This window comes from Puma concolor, chromosome E1 (assembly GCF_028749965.1).
Source record: "Puma concolor isolate L17-30 chromosome E1, mPumCon1.1.hap2, whole genome shotgun sequence".
NCBI lineage: Eukaryota > Metazoa > Chordata > Mammalia > Carnivora > Felidae > Puma > Puma concolor.
In genome coordinates this window covers 24,564,815-24,583,672 of record NC_141680.1, presented here as the reverse complement: position 1 = coordinate 24,583,672, position 18,858 = coordinate 24,564,815, and the positions used below count along the sequence as shown (strand labels likewise).

The 18,858-nt window shown below is 38.6% G+C and overlaps 1 protein-coding gene across 21 annotated transcripts in view; it reads right to left on the bottom strand.

The window, feature by feature from the left end:
* The window catches only part of ACACA (acetyl-CoA carboxylase alpha), a 285,398-nt gene that overhangs the window by 188,150 nt on the left and 78,390 nt on the right, over window positions 1–18,858 (bottom strand). For 18 of the 21 annotated variants that reach the window (XM_086686727.1, XM_086686712.1, XM_086686732.1 and 15 more), the window contains 2 exons: window positions 7,106–7,238; window positions 5,339–5,477 (listed from right to left, as the gene is read on the bottom strand). In XM_086686727.1, coding sequence (XP_086542853.1) covers window positions 5,339–5,477; window positions 7,106–7,238 — 272 coding nt within the window. Of the gene's footprint in view, window positions 1–5,338; window positions 5,478–7,105; window positions 7,239–14,591; window positions 16,087–16,976; window positions 17,375–18,858 lie in introns of those variants that run through there. The other 3 variants (XM_086686729.1, XM_086686728.1, XM_025915515.2) reach the window with 3 other exon arrangements.

Here is an 18,858-nt window from a genome sequence, read left to right as displayed (position 1 = left end):
TACTAACTTATTGATGGACATATAAGTCATTAATAATTTGGAAAATATTAAAATAATAGAATGATGAATATCCTTATACTGCTGTCCAATTATACCCTCAGGATATAGTCCTAGAAGTAAAACAACTAGGTCAAAATGTATCCACATCTTCAAAGACAGAACCATGTTAGACTCTCATTAGCAACATGGATGACAAATTGTCTGTACTCTCACCTATATTAGGTATGATCACTCTTTTAAATTTTACCAGTCTTACAAACTTTAAAAAAAAATCCCCATTTACTACTGTTTCAGTTTGCATTTCTTTGATTACCATTAGTATCAAATTTCTTATATGTTTACTGTCCCTTTTTCATTCTTCTTTTATTATCTACCTAATTCATGTTCTCTGTTCCTTTTCTATTGAAGGGTCATTTGCTGCTCTATTATAGTTAGACGTTCTTTGCTGCCAGTATATTTTTCCAGATTACAATCTGTCTTTAACTTTCTTTTTTTTATTTGCAAAATAGAAATTTTTATACAGTCAAGTCTATCTAACTTTTCTTCTGTGGTTTAGTCTTTTCTGAAGTTCAGTAGCCCTAAGTACAGGAAAAAAAAGTTACTTTAATTGCTGACCTACATACACACACACATGCACACGCATGCACACAGGGTCTGCATATGTACAGCTGTCACCAACCAACAACAGTTCAGAGTTCTACACCAATCAATCTTCTGTTATCACTACTATAGACACTAATGAGAAGCCCTGGTAAGTAGAAAAAGAAATTGCATCTTAATCACACAGCCTGGATTTCTCCATTACCTCCTGGTTCCCACAATTGCCATAATTACAGCAGAGATGCTATTCTAGAGAATATTTACAAATGAACAAAACTCCCCTCCAAGGATAACACTCATTTCTTTCTACGGATTTCATTAATCATCCACCTTTCATGACACAAAAATATGCAACTGGGTCAATTACTACCACCCTTACCATCCCTTAACCTGTCATGTCAGCCCGCTCCCCTCCAGGTCTCAGGATAAAGTCCTCTCCTTATGGTAATAACCAGCTCTTGTATCTAAGGCTCCTTCTCCATAATCTTTTAAATTGTAAAAGTAATGGTTATCTTACACTGGATTCCCATGATGATGGCACAATGGTATAAGTTTACCAAAACTCACAGAACTGTGTATTTTTCAAATGGTGACTTTATTTATTTATTTTTTTTTAAATTTTTTTCAACGTTTTTTATTTATTTTTGGGACAGAGAGAGACAGAGCATGAACGGGGGAGGGGCAGAGAGAGAGGGAGACACAAAATTGGAAACAGGCTCCAGGCTCCGAGCCATCAGCCCAGAGCCTGACGCGGGGCTCGAACTCACGGACCGTCAAATGGTGACTTTAATGGTACATAAATTATATTCAGTAAAGCTACTAAAATAATTAACAGAAAGGTTAGAAAAAAGGAAAAATCAATCAAAATAATTCAATACCACTGGTATCATAATCCTTTCTGAGTTCTTTTTCAAATAACTTGTAAAGAAATTGTAAAACTGTATAAACTCTTTGTAAAAAAGTTGGAAAAAGAAGAAACAGAAATAAAAACACCCCAAAATACCACCCCCAAAGATAACTAGTACTGCTGTTGGTATATGTCATTATAACTTTTTTTTTTTTTTTCAACGTTTATTTATTTTTGGGACAGAGAGAGACAGCATGAACGGGGGAGGGGCAGAGAGAGAGGGAGACACAGAATCGGAAACAGGCTCCAGGCTCTGAGCCATCAGCCCAGAGCCTGACGCGGGGCTCGAACTCACGGACCGCGAGATTGTGACCTGGCTGAAGTCGGACGCTTAACCGACTGTGCCACCCAGGCGCCCCTATAACTTTTTTCCTAACTATACACAATGTCTTTTTCCCTATCATGTCATGCTACCAATCTTATAACTAACTTTTTCTTTGCAATAGTGATGGACAGTCTGTTCCCATGATCCCAGTTCCAGGTATCCATACCTTAAGGAATCCCTTCTCCTTGGGTGTGAGCAGGATCTATGACTTGCTAGCCAAGAGAACATGTCAAGGGTGGGGAGCTGTCACTTCCATGATTACGTTACATAAGAAAGTAACTGATCTTTTACTAGGAGACTTTCCCTTCCTGGCTCTGAAGTAGCAGGCAGTCATTTGGGGATGGCCCACATGACAAGGAGTCAGGAGTAGTCTTTGGCCAATAACCAGCTAAACATTCAGGCCCTCAGTCGGACAGCCCACAGAAAACTGAATGCTGCCAACAATCACCTGAGTTTAAAAGCAGGTCCATCCCAAATCGAGCCTCAGATGAGACTACAGACCCAGCTGACAAATAATTGCAGTCTTGTAATAACCTGAAGCAGAAGACCCAGCTAAGCCATGCTCTGACCTACTGAAACTGTAAGATAATGTCTGTTGTTTTAAACAGCCAAGTTTATGGTAATATTGTTATGTACAAAAATAGTAAATAATGTAGCAATTTATTAGAACGCATTTTCAGACCAATAAACATTATTCTACAAAATATTTTTTAATGTGTGCATGGTATTTCACAGAATTGGTGTTGCGCATTTACTTAACTAATCTGCTCATGTTGGACACTTAAGTTACTCCCAGTTTCTCATTATTTTATTTTTTTTGTTTTGTTTTGTTGTAGTTTCTCATTATTTTAAATAACACTACAATGAATATCCTTGTACAACTACATTTGCCTCATTACTGATTTTTGTTTCTCAGACTAAATACTAGGAAATATGCTTATTTTTGTCCACCTGTGCTCTTAACTGCATCCCCTTTCATCTCCTCCAGGTCCCTTGTGTACTTCCACCCCTTTCCCTCTTTCTCTTTGACTCCTTCTTCTCAAACTATAAACATTCCCAAGTCTCTTTCACTCTGAAAAATAAAAATCCTCCCTTGGCACTGTATTTCTCTTCAGTTACTACCTTTTTTTCTTCCCTTCTCATCCAAAATTCTTTAAAAAACCGACCTACATCGTCACTTCCCATTCATTCCTTAACATCTGATAATAGTCTGCACACTCATATTGCTCCACTGAAACTATTCTGGCAATACTACCGATGGTTTCCTAATTACTGGAAGGTTCTATCCCTATCTTATTGGACCGCTGACACATTTGACCCTCCTTATTGAAATTCTTTTTTCTCTCTTCTGTTTCTTCTCTCTCTCCAATCATCTCTTCTCAGCATTGTTTATGGGCCTATCTTCCTGAGTCTATCACTAAAATTTTACTCTTCTATAAAATTTCATCTTCAGTCCTCTTCTCTTTATTTTCTACCTGTTCTTTCAGGGGGTAGTGTTAACTACCACATGTTTGTTGATAATGTAGACTCTTAGTCTCTAGCCCTCATTATTTCTAAGCTGTGGAAGGATATATCCAACTTTTTATAGGATTTATAGGATCTACTTATACCAGAAGTACTCCAAACCTAATCTGTCTACCCTCTGCCCCCAGAAAAACCTTACTCTTCTGGTTGATATTTTGCATTAGTTGCCTAGTCAACCTACTGTTAAAAACCTAACAGTAATCATTGACTCTTCTATCACCAAATTTTGTCAATTTTACCTCCTAAATCTCCAAACCATCTTTCTTCTATCTTCTCAGCCTCATCATATTCTCTAGTATTGCCTTCCACAAATGGATCTCCCAAGATACCATCTGAATTGTCCATCTAGTTGCTTATGTTAAAAAAAAAAAAGTTTCTTTAAGATACACATGAGATAATATATCTAGAATTTGCTTTAGAAATTGTGTGAACAGGGGAGGAGGTGAAAGTATAGATGAAACAAGACTGACCATGAGTTGATAATTGTTGATGTTAGATGATAGGTAAATAGGAAGGGATTCATTACACTCTTCTACTTTTAAGTTGTTAAAAACAACAACTAATCCATTTAAAATACCAATCCTTTAATGTCCAACAGAGACACACACACACATTCCTAAAAAGATAAAGTCTATGCTCCTGAGGATGAAAATCAAGGCCTTCTTTGAGAAATATTAAATCACATCTTGTACTTTAACAAGTACATCTGTAGTTTCCACCAAACCATTGTGTCACGCCTTCATACATTTGCATATACTGTTCTTTCTGCCTGGAACACTCTGCCTGGAACATCCTGCTAATTGCTTACTCATTCTTGGTTAGGCATAACTTCTTTCAAAGAGCTTTCTCTTAACCCTGTCACCAAGAGCAAAGTTAAGATGCCTCAACTCTGTGTTCCTGCAGTACCCTGTGCATATTTCTATTATAGCACTTATCTAACGGTACTGAAATTATTTGTTTCCTAGAGCTAGATCAGATTTTATTCAACTATGGGTCTCCATGTTCACTGAGTGAAGGAATAAATGAGTTAATAGGAGCACCAGGTAGAAATAGATGGGGGAAAAAGAAATCATGCAAGGTAGTTTTATGTTTATTACAGACAATTTCATCTTTATACTTGATCTTAGCCAAAAGGCCGGGAAGCGATGACAATTTCATCTTTATAACTATGCAGTGAATTAGATATTATGACCTTCCTTTTACAGATAACAAAAATTGTGACTCAGAGATATTAAAGGGTCAAACTAAATGATTTCACATAATAACATATGCTTTCCAATAACCTGGTATGTTATCTATTTCTAAATAAGATAACATAATAACCCCTACTCCTTAGGAATAGTTAACATCATTGTCTCAATAGAGAAAGAATATACACACCAAATAGGTTTAAAAAGATAGCTCTTCAAAGAGCTAATGTTATCTGTGAGTTTTCTACCTTAGAGATTATACTTTAGTGATAAAAAGAGGAAAGACCAGCCATATCCTCTCAACTATACCAATGGTCTTTATCTACAACTCTCAGATGGAGGACCATCTGAGTAGAGAGAATATGCAGAAGAGCTCACAGAATGAAACCCACTTGGATCCCTCAGGAGGAGGGTAAAAAAGAATTTTAACCCTAAGATTCTCTAAAATTCAATGTAGCTTTGCTCATAAGGGAAATAGCATTTTCTTTCAATCTTTCCACTTACACATGCCAATCTACTTATGCAGATTAGCCAATACTTGACACTGGAAGGGCATACACCTAGAAACCCCAATCAACACTGGTTAAATTTCTACTTATTTTTACTTAGAACGTAGGAATCGATGCTGAGGTTAAATATAGTACAATCACTTATATATGCCTATTATTGACACTTTTTAAAAAAGAAATCTTAGGGTTTGGGAATCCCCCTAAGTTAACATTCTCCTACTACAGACTTTGCTATTCAATGCTTTATGCTCAAGGGTGATGCTTTCTCATGCTAATCACTCACCTGCATTGGCTTTCAGGTCTTCAGGTGTGACCATAACAACAAATCGGATTGCACGTTCATTTCGAAACATCTCATAAGACCATCGGCGGATGGACCGCATGCATTTCACTGCTGCGATGCCATTGTTGGCAATAAGAACCTAGGAGAGTGGTGGGATGGGAATTGGAGAGAGAAGTAGAAGAGGCAGGCCATGACGGACAAAAAGAAATGAGACCATTTGTGTAGACCTATCTTACTCCGAAGAGCCAGACTTTCAATTAAGAATTTGTGTTGCTAGTCTAGGCAGTTAGGAACCAGCTCCATGATCAAAGGATATTTTAAAATATCATTTTAAAATATTTAAATTTACATTTAAAATAACATTTTAAAATGTTAGCCCAGCAAATACTTTAATATATGCCAGCTAAAGCTTACTGCTTTTTTACTTCATTTCTTGAAGGGGAAAATCACAATTTTCAAACCTTGTGAATTTGTGAATTATTCTACTATACCTGTTACTAGGGAACAGAAGACAAACTTCAGAGGGGTGATGAATTATTAAGGAATGAAGGAAGACTAAACAGTGTAGTGTCCTTCACTATTCTCTGTTGTAGTAAAACAAGGCACTGAGGCCTGCACATGTGTAAGAACCCTGGTACCAACCACTACCTCTCTCCAAAATGCTAAACCGCAAATGCCTTAGAAGTGTAGAGACTACCTTACAAAGAGTGGTCACAAGAAGAAAAGTAGAACAATCAATGATCCTGAGACTTCTCTGTAAACAAACCTTTCACCTCCTGACCTATCTTGCAACCACAGCCCCAGGGTAACACAGGCTAAAATATAAACTATCTTTATTGGAAGACTAACAGAAGGACACCACTGGAGCAAAACTTTTAGGAGTGGGAATACAGGTTCCCACCCTTTAATCTTTCAATCACCGCAAGCTATTTCAACCAAGTCATCCTCTCAGTTCTGACATGGTTTAGACAAAAGGGGCATAGAATTGCTCACAACACTTCAAAATACTTGTAATGTCTAAGTATTTCATATGGCATATTCCCTCTAAACATCTCAAATACCCAGGAAAAGCCATCAGTTCACAGTATATCAAACTGTTTAAGCCTTCACTCCCTTAGCTCTCAATCCAATGTGACATAGTATCTCCTTACCACCACCCCACCAGCCAATCAATTTACCATACCTTCTCAGATTCCTGAAGCCCAACCTCATAAAACCACAGGTTGTTTTAAAGAGAACTTTCTGGGGACACCTAGGTCACTCAGTCAGCAAAGAGTCCAACTTTGACTCAGGTCATGATCTTGTGGTTCGTGGGTTCAAGCCCTGCATTGGGCTCTGTGCTGACAGCTCAGAGCCTGGAGCCTGTTTGGGATTCTGTGTTTCCCTCTCTCTCTCTCTCTCTCTCTCTCTCTCTCTCTCTCTCTGCCCCTCCCCCACTTGTGCGCATGTGCATGCGCGCGCGCGCTCTCTCTCTCTCTCTCTCTCTCTCTCTCTGTCTCTCAAAAATAAACATTAAAAAAATTTAAAAATAAAAAGAACTTTCTGACCACTTCATCTTTTAATTAGCTATGCCTAAATTACCTCAATGGTAAATACACAGGAAATAGTGAAATTAACAGGATGCTACGGAGGCAGAGAGGTTAATTCTGCAGAAAAAGGCAGTTAGTCTCTAAAAACTACATGTTGGTTTTGAGCAAATCTAGACATGTCTAGTCATTAAATCTCATGCGCTTTTGAAAAAAAGTAATTCAGCAAGTTATAACTTACCTTCTCAATCACTTTATTCCCCCCAAAACGCGTAACAAATTCTGCTGGTGAAGCTACAGTGAAATCTCGCTGTGAGTCTATTTTCTTTCGGTCTCGACCTTGCTTTACTAGATGCAAGCCAGACATGCTGGACCTATAAAAACAAAGAAAGCATGAAAGTCTTTAGATAGGATTTCTTCACACCATCTATCTCCCCTAGGGGTCTGCTTTTCACTACCATACTTATAACAGCACTTCCAACTGCACCCTTGTGATGACTGTATGCTGACAGGTCACACACTTTTTGAATAGAAGACAGGAAGGGGGGAAAAAGATATTTGCTTGTGGAAATTTAAGAAAAAAATATAAGTGTTCTTGAATAATAAAAGATAATATTAAGGTTTACCAACAAATCCCATCACAAAGCGACAGGCAAAAGCACAGACTGAAATGAGATAGTAGAGATAACAGACTCAGAGAGACTGGGAAAGCTAAGCAAACAGCAAGGCTGTCATTAGATCATGATTCTGGAATACAGATGACCTTCACCTCTGTATCTCTAGCCTCCACTTTTCTTATGAAATGTACACTTTTAACTGTCGATGAAGCATTTCACTTGTGTATTCCACAGGCATTTCAAAATCAACTCCAAAACCAAATACTTTACAAGGCAGCATAATAATATTTCATCAAATTTAAGACACTCCTCCTTTAAAAAAAAAACTTAGGGGGCGCCTGGGTGGCTCAGTCGGTTAAGCGGCCGACTTCGGTTCAGGTCATGATCTCGCGGTCTGTGAGTTCGAGCCCCGCGTCGGGCTCTGTGCTGACAGCTCAGAGCCTGGAGCCTGTTTCAGATTCTGTGTCTCCCTCTCTCTGACCCTCCCCCGTTCATGCTCTGTCTCTGTCTCAAAAATAAATAAACGTTAAAAAAATTAAAAAAAGAAAACTTAGAAAAATATCTGAAATTGATGTGTATCTTACAACTGATGGTGTGCTTTATTTAATTGGCAGTTTTTTTTTTCTCAGTGGTATATACAATAATGGTGCCTCTAACAATCAATGGTGTTTTAAGAATAGATGAAATATGGTACTGGAAAAGTACAGGGCTGGGTTTAAATCCAGATCTGTCCACTTAATATTTCCAATGATCTTAAGTAAATAATTTAACCTTGCTCAACTTCCTTTTTCTCTTTGCAAAATACACATAGTATAGACTGTTCTGGTTATTTACCTACTGTCTCTCAACTCCAAGCTCACCCTTTTATGTTCTGCCCTGTGACGATAAAGCTAAGACTCTGCAAACCTAACCAGTTCTGCCAATGGGAAGGCAGAATGGTAAGAATAGGGATTTTATTTTTGTTTTCCAGCTTTTATCATCATTGCTCCACAGTAACAGAGAGTTAATTCCAGCGTCTACCATCTTTCAATATTCCTAGTGGGAGCCTCGTTGCATCTCTCAGTAGTACCAGTAGCAGCAGGTTGTGGCTCCTTGGCAGAATACCAGCCTTGCCACGTTCACTCACCCTCTGGGCTGTGCTGCCTAGGCCTATCAATCACGTACCTGTCAGGCTAGCTACTCATCTGTCCTGAGCACCAGCTACTCAAAGCTTATTCTCAGAGGTGCAAGCATCAGCCCCGATTGGCCCTCCGTCAAGCTGCTAGGTTCTGGTAACCCTACCTCTTCCTTTTTTTCTCCCAGCCCTAGGGGTGGTAGCTGCTTCCTGCAAGTATTAATTTTGGAGCTACTGTAGAAAATACCCAAGTTACCAGTTCTCACTACTGAATGCCCACTGGTTTATAATACCTAATGCAGTTTCTCTTTCCCTTACTGGACCTTGACTGATAGGCCTTCTTTGAAAAGGTGTTTTGGGGGTTAAATGAGATAATGGCTATAACTAAGCACTTACACACACTGTTTAACGGACAGCTCTTTTCTTATTCCCACCTTTCCTTCCTTTATCCTGTACTCTAACATCGATGCTGCAGTAATTTCTTTTCAAAATAAAAGGGTATGATTAAAATCTTCCCACAAAGAAAATACCAGGTCCAGATAGTTTTAAAAAACAAGTTCTCAGGGAGCCTGGGTGGCTCAGTCAGTTAAGCGTCTGACTCTTGATTTTACCTCATAGTAAAATGATCTGATAGTCGTGAGACTGAGCCCCACTTTGGGCTCCGCACTGGGTATGGAGCCTGTCTGGGATTCTCCCTTGCCCTCTTTCTCTGCCCTTCTCCCCTTCATGCTCCTGTGCTCGCTCTCAAAATAAATAAATAAGTAAACATTAAAAAAAAAAAATACTAAGTGCTCAGCAGTGGAAAGAAAAGAATTGTTAAAAAGTAAAAACAAATAAAAAAATAAAAGAGAAGTGCTCTCAAACAACTTTTAAGGGCAACAGTCTATCAAACTTTCAAACAGTGAGAAAAGAAGTAAAATTCCTCAGCTAGAGTAACACTGATACTCAAACCAGACAAATAAGTCACATTAAGGGAAAAGTCCAGGTCCACTGTATTCATGACTACAAATGCAAAATTCCTGAATAAAATATTCTAAATAGTAGGGTATTGGTGCAAGGATGGGTAAAATATTACAAAAAAGTTACTCCATAACCAAGTTGAGTGTGTCCCAGGTATGCAAGGATGGTTTAATTTTAGAAAATCCATAAATGTAAAACTCTGTGTTAGATATCCTAGCAAGTGCAATAAAATGAAAAATAAAATAAAATAAATTAGAGGCATTAGGATTGCTAGGGAGGAAGTTAAACTGTCATTATTTGTGAGTGATATAATCATTCACATAGAAAACACAAAAGATTCTGCATATTATTAGAAATAACAGGAGACCTCAGTCAAGTATTTAGAACTCCAAAAATATTATATAAAGATTATGCACAGATTATAATTTTAAGAACATATCATAAAGTTAAAATAACTAAAATATATACATTTGGGGGAGATACATATAGATACAATAAACAGGAAGATAAAAGAATGTTATGAACATATGATTAAGGAAAATGATTATCTGGGTGGGGGAAGGCAGGGAGAAGTACTAAGGAGGAGAGACCATATAGTTAGATGCAGGTGATAGTCAAGGACCTACCTTTGTTTTAGATGGTGGGTTTTCAAATTCTTTTTATATTATTTTTTAAAATAATGCAATAACTAACCAAATAAATAAATAATATTAGCCCATAAATGGGCCAATGAGTGTGCTATAAAAGATTATGTTATATAATTCTATACATCTAAAGTTAAACACACACTCCTCAGAGATCAGCTGTCAGCTATTTAGGGAGGGAGCGAAAAGATGGGTAAGTTATAACTTAGAATCAACAAAGAGCTACCTGAGTATAAGACAAGAAAGGATGCAAAGTCTTCATTGATAAAATTAAAGAGGAGAAGGGATTGGTCATAAGATTTTATCAATGGTTTAGTGAGTTCTGAGAATCATTTATAATCAAAGAGGGGAGAAAAACAAAACTATGTCTTACTTTTAACAATGGGATCCTTCATATAGCCATATTCTGAAGTGAGGCACCATGCTGAAAACAAGGGGATCAAGTATAAAGATGGAATAGATCTCAAAACCTTTATCTCTCATCTATCTTTTCTCAGGAAGCTATCAGAGAATACTGTCTTCCAAAAGGATGGAGTAAACCAAGAAAAAGGAAAAGAAGGGAAGCAAGAAACAGATGAACCAATACAAAAGAGAAAGGAATTCCCTAGATATGACTGTTCAAATGGAGGACAGATTGCTCCAGGAGAGATGCCTCTGTGAAAACAGTGGACAGGTCATCTGTTATATTTACCCACAGAGAAACAAAATTCTGTGTGTGTGTGTGTTTGCACAATATGTATATATGTGTGTGTTCTGTTTAAATATGTGTACATATATGATTGTTTTATATGTATATATAAACAGTAAAGTAATGCTATATAAAAATACTTTTATATACATAAAAATCATTTTTTTAATTAAAAAATTTTTTTTCACGTTTATTTATTATTAAGAGACAGAGAGAGACAGAGTGTGAGCAGGGGAGGGGCAGAGAAAGAGGCAGACACAGAATCTGAAGCAGGCTCCAGGCTCTGAGCTGTCAGCACAGAGCCCGATGCAGGGCTCGAACTCACAAACCGTGAGATCATGACCTGAGTGGAAGTCAGACGCTTAACCAACCAAGCCACCCAGGCACCCCTCATTTTTTTTAATTTGAGAGGGAGAGAGACAGAGAGAGAGAGAGAGACAGAGAGAGAGAGAGAGAAAGGGAAGGGTGGAGGGAAAGAGACAGAATCCCCAGCAGACTCCACACTTAATGCAGAGCCTGAAGCGGGGCTCAATCCCATGACCCTGGGATCATTACCTGAGACAATATCAAGAGTTGGACACTTAACCAACCAATTAAAAAACATTCTTAAGGGGCGCCTGGGTGGCTCAGTCGGTTAAGCGTCCGACTTCGGCTCAGGTCACGATCTCATGGTCCGTGGGTTCGAGCCCCGTGTCGGGCTCTGGGCTGATGGCTCAGAGCCTGGAGCCTGCTTCCGATTCTGTGTCTGCCTCTCTCTCTGCCACTCCCCCGTTCATGCTCTGTCTCTCTCTGTCTCAAAAATAAATAAACCTTAAAAAAAAAAAATTCTTAATTATACATATACATATATGTGTGTGTATATATATTTCTATAAATAGATAGATAAAATAGCTCAAAGGCTTTTTATTTACTTGACACTCAGTGGAAGTTTTGCTTGATTTTCCCCCAAAAGGAGCAAATGAAAAGGGAAGAGGTCAAATGAAAAGGAAAAGGAAAGGATAACTATTCTATAAGCAAATTTTGTCAACTTGGTGTTTATTGCTAATTTTCTGTTTCCGCCAAGGTCAAGTTTAATTTTCAGCTAGTATTTTTCAGAATAAGAATTCTAGATTGCAAAAACAAGCAAATAAAAAAAGATAATGGAGGAGCCCTTAATGACTGCTATCAAGCCCATCATTCAGGTCTTTCATGTTAATCCTCTGATGGATAAGTACAGACCTGCAAGAGGCCTGAAGAAGGCCAAGGAGGCCTGACTCATTTCCTCTTCAGCCCCAAGTTCTACAAATAGGAAGAAGAAAGATCCTAGGGTAACAGAGCTTGGCACCCTCAACAACAGTCTGACTGCCCCCTGTCACATTCCATGACAATGATGGCAGGCACCTTTCCCAGCCCCAGAGACACATTTTTAAAGAGTTTTCTCAAAACTTTTTGGAAGGTACCATAGGATGTTCATACTACGCAGAATTGATATTTCCGTTTGCAACAAGTGAAGAGACTTCACTCCTGAAAAACCAGCCAAAGCCAGTGAGCAAATATGGCACAGACTGAGTGAGATCCCTTAGTGAAAGAGTAGCACAGCAAGGTCTGTGCAGGGGTGGTTATTTTCAATATGACTACAATAGCATACATGTGCCTGGGTATCTTTGATTCAAATTCTGAATGTAAAAGAAAGGCTTAGAACAGGAACAAATATGAGAGATTTTACTCATTTCTTTTAAACAAAAATGTTTCTGGGGCTCCTGGGTGGCTCAGTCAGTTGAGCGTCCAATTTTGGCTCAGGTCATGATCTCACAGTTCATGAGTTTGAGCCCCGCAGTGGGCTCACTGCTATCAGTGCAGAGCCTGCTTTGGATCCTCAGTCCCCTTCTCTCTGCCCCTCCCCTGCTTGTACCGTGTCTCAAAAATAAAACATTAGGGGCGCCTGGGTGGCGCAGTCGGTTAAGCGTCCGACTTCAGCCAGGTCACGATCTTGCGGTCCGTGAGTTCGAGCCCCGCGTCAGGCTCTGGGCTGATGGCTCAGAGCCTGGAGCCTGTTTCCGACTCTCTGTCTCCCTCTCTCTCTGACCCTCCCCCATTCATGCTCTGTCTCTCCCTGTCCCAAAAATAAATAAACGTTGAAAAAAAAAAATAAATTAAAAAAAAAAATAAAACATTAAAAAAATAATAAAGTTTAAAAATAAAATTAAAAGTTGGCACAAAAACAGACACTCAGATCAATGGAACAGAAAAGAGAACCCAGAAATGGACCCACAAACGTATCGCCAATAAATCTTTGAAAAATCAGGAAAGAATATCCAATGGAATAAAGACAGTCTTTTCAGCAAGTGGTGCTGGGAAAACTGGACAGCGACATGCAGAAAAATGAACCTGAACCACTTTCTTATACCATACACAAAAATAAACTCAAAATGGATGAAAGACCTAAACATAAGACAAGAAGCCATCAAAATCCTTGAGGAGAAAGCAAGCAAAAACTTTGACCTCGGCCGCAGCAACTTCTTACTCAACATGTCTCCAGAGGCAAGGGAAACCAAAGCAAAAAAAGCTTCTGCACAGCAAAGGAAAACAATTGGCAAAACTAAAAGGGAACTGATGGAATGGGAGAAGATATTTGCAAACAGCATATCAGATAAAGGGTTAGTACCCAAAATCTAGAGAACTTATCAAACTCAACACCCAAAAAACAAATAATCCAGTGAAGAAATGGGCAAAAGACATGAATAGACACTTCTCCAAAGAAGACATCCAGATGGCCAACCGGCACATGAAAAAATGCTCAACGTCACTCATCATCAGGGAAATACAAATCAAAACCACATGAGATACCACCTCACACGTGTCAGAATGGCTAACATTAAAAACTCAGGCCAAGAACAGATGTTGGCAAGGATGCGGAGAAAGATCTCTTTTGCACTGTTGGTGGGAATGCAAACTGGTACAGCCACTCTGGAAAACGGTATGGAGGTTCCTCAAAAAATTAAAAATAGAACTACCCTATGACCCAGCAATTGCACTACTAGGTATTTATCCAAGGGAGACAGATTTGTTGTTTCGAAGGGGCACATGCACCCCAATGTTTATAGCAACGCTACCAACAATAGCCAAAGTATGGAAAGAGCCCAAATGTCCGTTGATGGAAGAATGGATAAAGAAGATGTGGTACATATATACAATGGGGTATTACTCGGCAATCAAAAAGAATGAAATCTTGTCATTTGCAATTACACGGATGGAACTAGAGGGTATTATGCTAAGTGAAATTAATCAGTCAGAGAAAGACAAACATCATATAACTTCACTCATGAGGACGTTAAGATACAAAAAAGATGAACATAAGGAAAGGGAAGCAAAAAATAATATAAAAACAGGGAAGGGGACAAAACATAAGAGACTCTTAAATATAGAGAACAGAGGGTTGCTGGAGGGGTTGTGTGAGAGGGGATGGGCTAAATGGGTAAGGGGCATTAAGGAATCTAAGGAATCCTGAAATCATTGTTGCACCATATGCTAACTAACTTGGATGTAAATTTAAAAATAAATAAATTATTAATTTAAAAAATAATAATGAAATAAAATAAAAAATTTTCTTATAGATACAAAAAAATCACCAAACCAAATTTCCCGTAAGTTCCAGGGTTTAGCTGTCAAAGTCTTACTGTTTTTTAAAGGTATATATAGCCCAAATATGGCACCTAAAAACTTACCTTTGAAGCATGTAATATCTCATCTCCTTAATTTCCTCTGTAGAACCCTGCATATCAAGATGGCAAAGGAATGGAAGCTTTTTCTTCAGGTTTCGGTCTTGTAAACACAAGCTGCAGTCCATCCTCCTGTTGCAGGTGCTTAAAACCCAGGAGGACAAGAGATACTGTGCCTTCTGCCTACTTCTTGGCCCTGCTTCAGTCAGACTAGAGTATTCCTGATGGCCTCAAACTACAGTCTTTTTGTCTACTTTGTCCCCAATTTCCACATTTCCCCACCTTTCCTCCTTTTTGTATTTTCTCCCTAAACTTGGTTTACACACAGAATTGGTTGATTTCCCAAGGGGACTAAGAGGAGAGGGGGAGAAACAGAAAAGCCTGTATAACTAGAAAACAGATCTTAGCTCTGCATGAGCGGCAGCAAACATGTTTCAACAACAGTCACTTTCTTCTGACAGTCACCAGAGAAAAAGCTCCACAAGACTCTCCTGGCTGCCAGGAGCACATGACAGGGAGGGCCCGGGGCAAAAAGAAGACAAGTCTACAAGGACAACTGAGCCAAGAGAATAATGAGGTCGTGAAATCCAGAGGGAGGAGGACAGCACAGCCTAAGTAGGGTAATTTCTGAGATCCAATCAAACAAATAATACTGATTATCAGACTGCAAGAAGGGAAAAAGCAGGTCAGGCGGTAAAGAAAGCAAGTAGAAAGGACAAGACATATCACTACCGAAGAACTTTGAATAAAGTGTGAGCCACAATTTTAATTTTTAGGCGAAACTAGTGATACATGCATGAAAAAACCTTTTTTAAATAAAGCAACAAAATCTAAGATTTTATTCACCCAAACTTGAAAGTAAGAATGGAGCTAGGACAAATGGGATATAGAGAAGATGTGGATAAATTCTTGAAAGGAAAAGGGGCCCAGACAAATATTTTACACACAGAGGTCTGACCCAGATTAAGCAGGGAAGAGAAAAACCCTGCTTAGAAAGGCTACTGGAACACATATATTGCTATAAAAGCAAATCGGCCAGAGATAGATCTCTTAAAAAAAATAGTTTGAATGTTATATAGTAACAAAGTCCTACTTTAGCTTTTAATAAAACAGATGCTAACGCTATTGCTCCCTTGTAATGGGAGAGACTCCAGTAGCTAAAATCTGCAAAATCAGAATTTCCTATGATAAATCATCAGGAAAAGTATAATTCACCAGAGTCATGTGGTAACTTCATTCATGTACCACAAAAAAATTCTTTCCCACCAAAATGCTGGATAGAAATAGTTAATGATCTGTTGCCAACTATGCTGAGAACCTATTGATCTTCCAGAAAACTCTCCAAACAAATACACAAATAACCTGGAGCAGATATAGAAGATAAATGGGGCATTTGGGTGGCTCAGTCGGTTAAGCGTCCGACTTCGGTTCAGGTCATGATCTCACGGTTTGTGAGTTCAAGCCCCGTTTTGGGCTCTGTACTGACAGCTCAGAGCCTGGAGCCTGCTTCAGATTCTGTGTCTCCCTCTCTCTCTGCCCCTCCACCACTCAAACTCTGTCTCTCTCTCTCCTTCAAAAATAAATAAACATTTAAAAAAAAAAACTAAAAAAAAGAAAAGAAAAGAAACAGAAGATAAATGATCAAATAGAAAACAAATGATTAAGGCAAACAAATTCTGATCTTCAGGCCATTCAGATGACCCAACCTGAAAAGACTTAACCAGGCCACTCAACATGACCACCAGCCATAACAGAAAACGTACATCCTTGTTGTTTTCTGGTCTAGGCTGTTTCACATCATTCCTTACGTGCTATGCCAATGTCCAATAAAGTTTAGTCGTTTACTTTTTCCTTTGAAGACCCAAGCTGATGCAAAGGAGCCCTCCTATTTTTATGACTCTTCAAAATAACATGTCTCAAAAATAGAGCACTGAGGTCTTTATTCAGAATAATTACAGTGACCACAGCTGTAGAAGCAGCTCGGTTTTACACATATCTAAGTGTCTCCAGATGTAGGCAGGTCCCGAAAGACAATCATTCTCTGCCTTTGTTATATAAGGTCAACATTCAAAAACAAATAAAGCCTTGGGTATAGAATAAAACAGGCTATTTTTCATTCAATTGTATCAAAAAATATACTAAAAAGGTACACTCAGTAATCAAGTCTGTGCTTCTTTCACCAAAGGATCTTTCTAAAACAGCCAAACACTAAACACAGCACACCCAGATCCAAAAACAAAGCTTGAGTTTCTAATCTTTTATGGATGCTGCTCACAATCCTTCTGTAATATTAGAACACAAGAAATAAAAAAGCCACATTCATTCCTCCAAATTCAAAGCATCCCCTCTTTAATCTACCATGAATAGAGAGTGTCCAAAGTAGACACATACCTGGCACAAAATCCAACTAGAAGCCCACAATGATCCCAGCATTGTAACATGCCCAGCACCCAGGATGACGTAGCAGTTTATCCAGCAGACAGTGATGCATGAGCTGGCTTGATTGCAATGCAGTCTCAGTCCTACTGCAGCACACGCTGCGAGAGACTGTTTTACACTGGGGCTTTTCCAGGCAGAGAAATCTTGGATCAAGGATAGATCTCTTGAAAATCAACTGACCATATATATATATAAAGGTTTAGTTGTGGGCTCTAAATTCTGCTTTTCTGATCTATATGCCTATCTTTGCAGCAATGCTATAGGGCCTTGAAAATTATGGTTTTATAATAAGTTTTGAAATCAGGTAGTTACAAGTCTTCCAACTTTGCTCTCCTTTTTGAAAATTGTTTCTAGGTCCTTTAGGTTCTCATGTAAATTTTATTTATTTTTAAAAAAAAAATTTTTTTTTCAACGTTTATTTATTTTTGGGACAGAGAGAGACAGAGCATGAACGGGGGAGGGGCAGAGAGAGAGGGAGACGCAGAATCGGAAACAGGCTCCAGGCTCTGAGCCATCAGCCCAGAGCCCGACGTGGGGCTCGAACTCACGGACCGCGAGATCGTGACCTGGCTGAAGTCGGACGCTTAACCGACTGCGCCACCCAGGCGCCCCTCTCATGTAAATTTTAGATCAGCTCATCAAACTCTAAAAAGAAAGGAAAATAAAAAGCCTGCTCGGATTCTGATAAGGATTATGAGTTTACAGATCAATTTAGGGAAAATTGCCATCTTGACAATACTGATTCCTCTTAATCTCTGAACATGTACTCTCTATTTATTTACATCTTTGGTTTTTCTTTTTTTTTTTTTTTTTAAATTTTTTTTTTTTTCAACATTTATTTACTTTTGCGACAGAGAGAGGCAGAGCATGAACGGGGGAGGGGCAGAGAGAGAGGGAGACACAGAATCGGAAACAGGCTCCAGGCTCTGAGCCATCAGCCCAGAGCCCGACGCGGGGCTCGAACTCCCGGACCGCGAGATCGTGACCTGGCTGAAGTCGGACGCTTAACCGACTGCGCCACCCAGGCGCCCCATACATCTTTGGTTTTTCTTAGCAACGTTTTATAATTTTTAATATTCAAATCTTACACTGGTTTTGTTAAATTTATTCCTAAATATTTTGCTCTTTTTGATACCACTGTGAATGGAATTAATTTAATTTTGTTTTTTGCTTGTTCATTGCTACCTAGTATATACAAATACAATTGATTTTTGTATATGGATCATATAGCTTGTGACCTTGCTAAACTTACTTTGAAATGTTTTAACTTTATTGAGATATAATTCACATGCCACATATTTCAGCTATTTAAAGTATATAATTCAATGGTTTTTACTATATTCATGTAGTTATGAACCGTCATCACAATAAATTTTAGGACATTTTCATTACCCCAAAAGAAACCCCACAGCCAGTAGCAGTCACTCCTTATTTCCTCCAAAACCCTCCCCGGTTCTAATCTACTTTCTGTCCTTATAGATTCTGGTTATTTCACATAAATGGAATGACAGGATATGTGGTCTTCTGTGACTGGCTTCTTTCACTTAGTATAATGCTTTCAGTGTTGTAGCATGTATTAGTACTTAATTTCTTTTTATGGACAATTAATTCTCCATTGGATGGATATACCACATTTTATTCTTCCATTCATCAGTTGATAGATATTGAATTGTTCCCACTTCGTGCCCATTGTGAATAATGTTGCTGTGAACATAAACGCACAAATTTTTATATGGAGATGGGCTTTCATTTCTCATAGGTATGTAACTAGGAGTGGAATTGCAGGATCATATGGTAAATACTTCATTTTATAAGAAATTTTCAGGGGCACCTG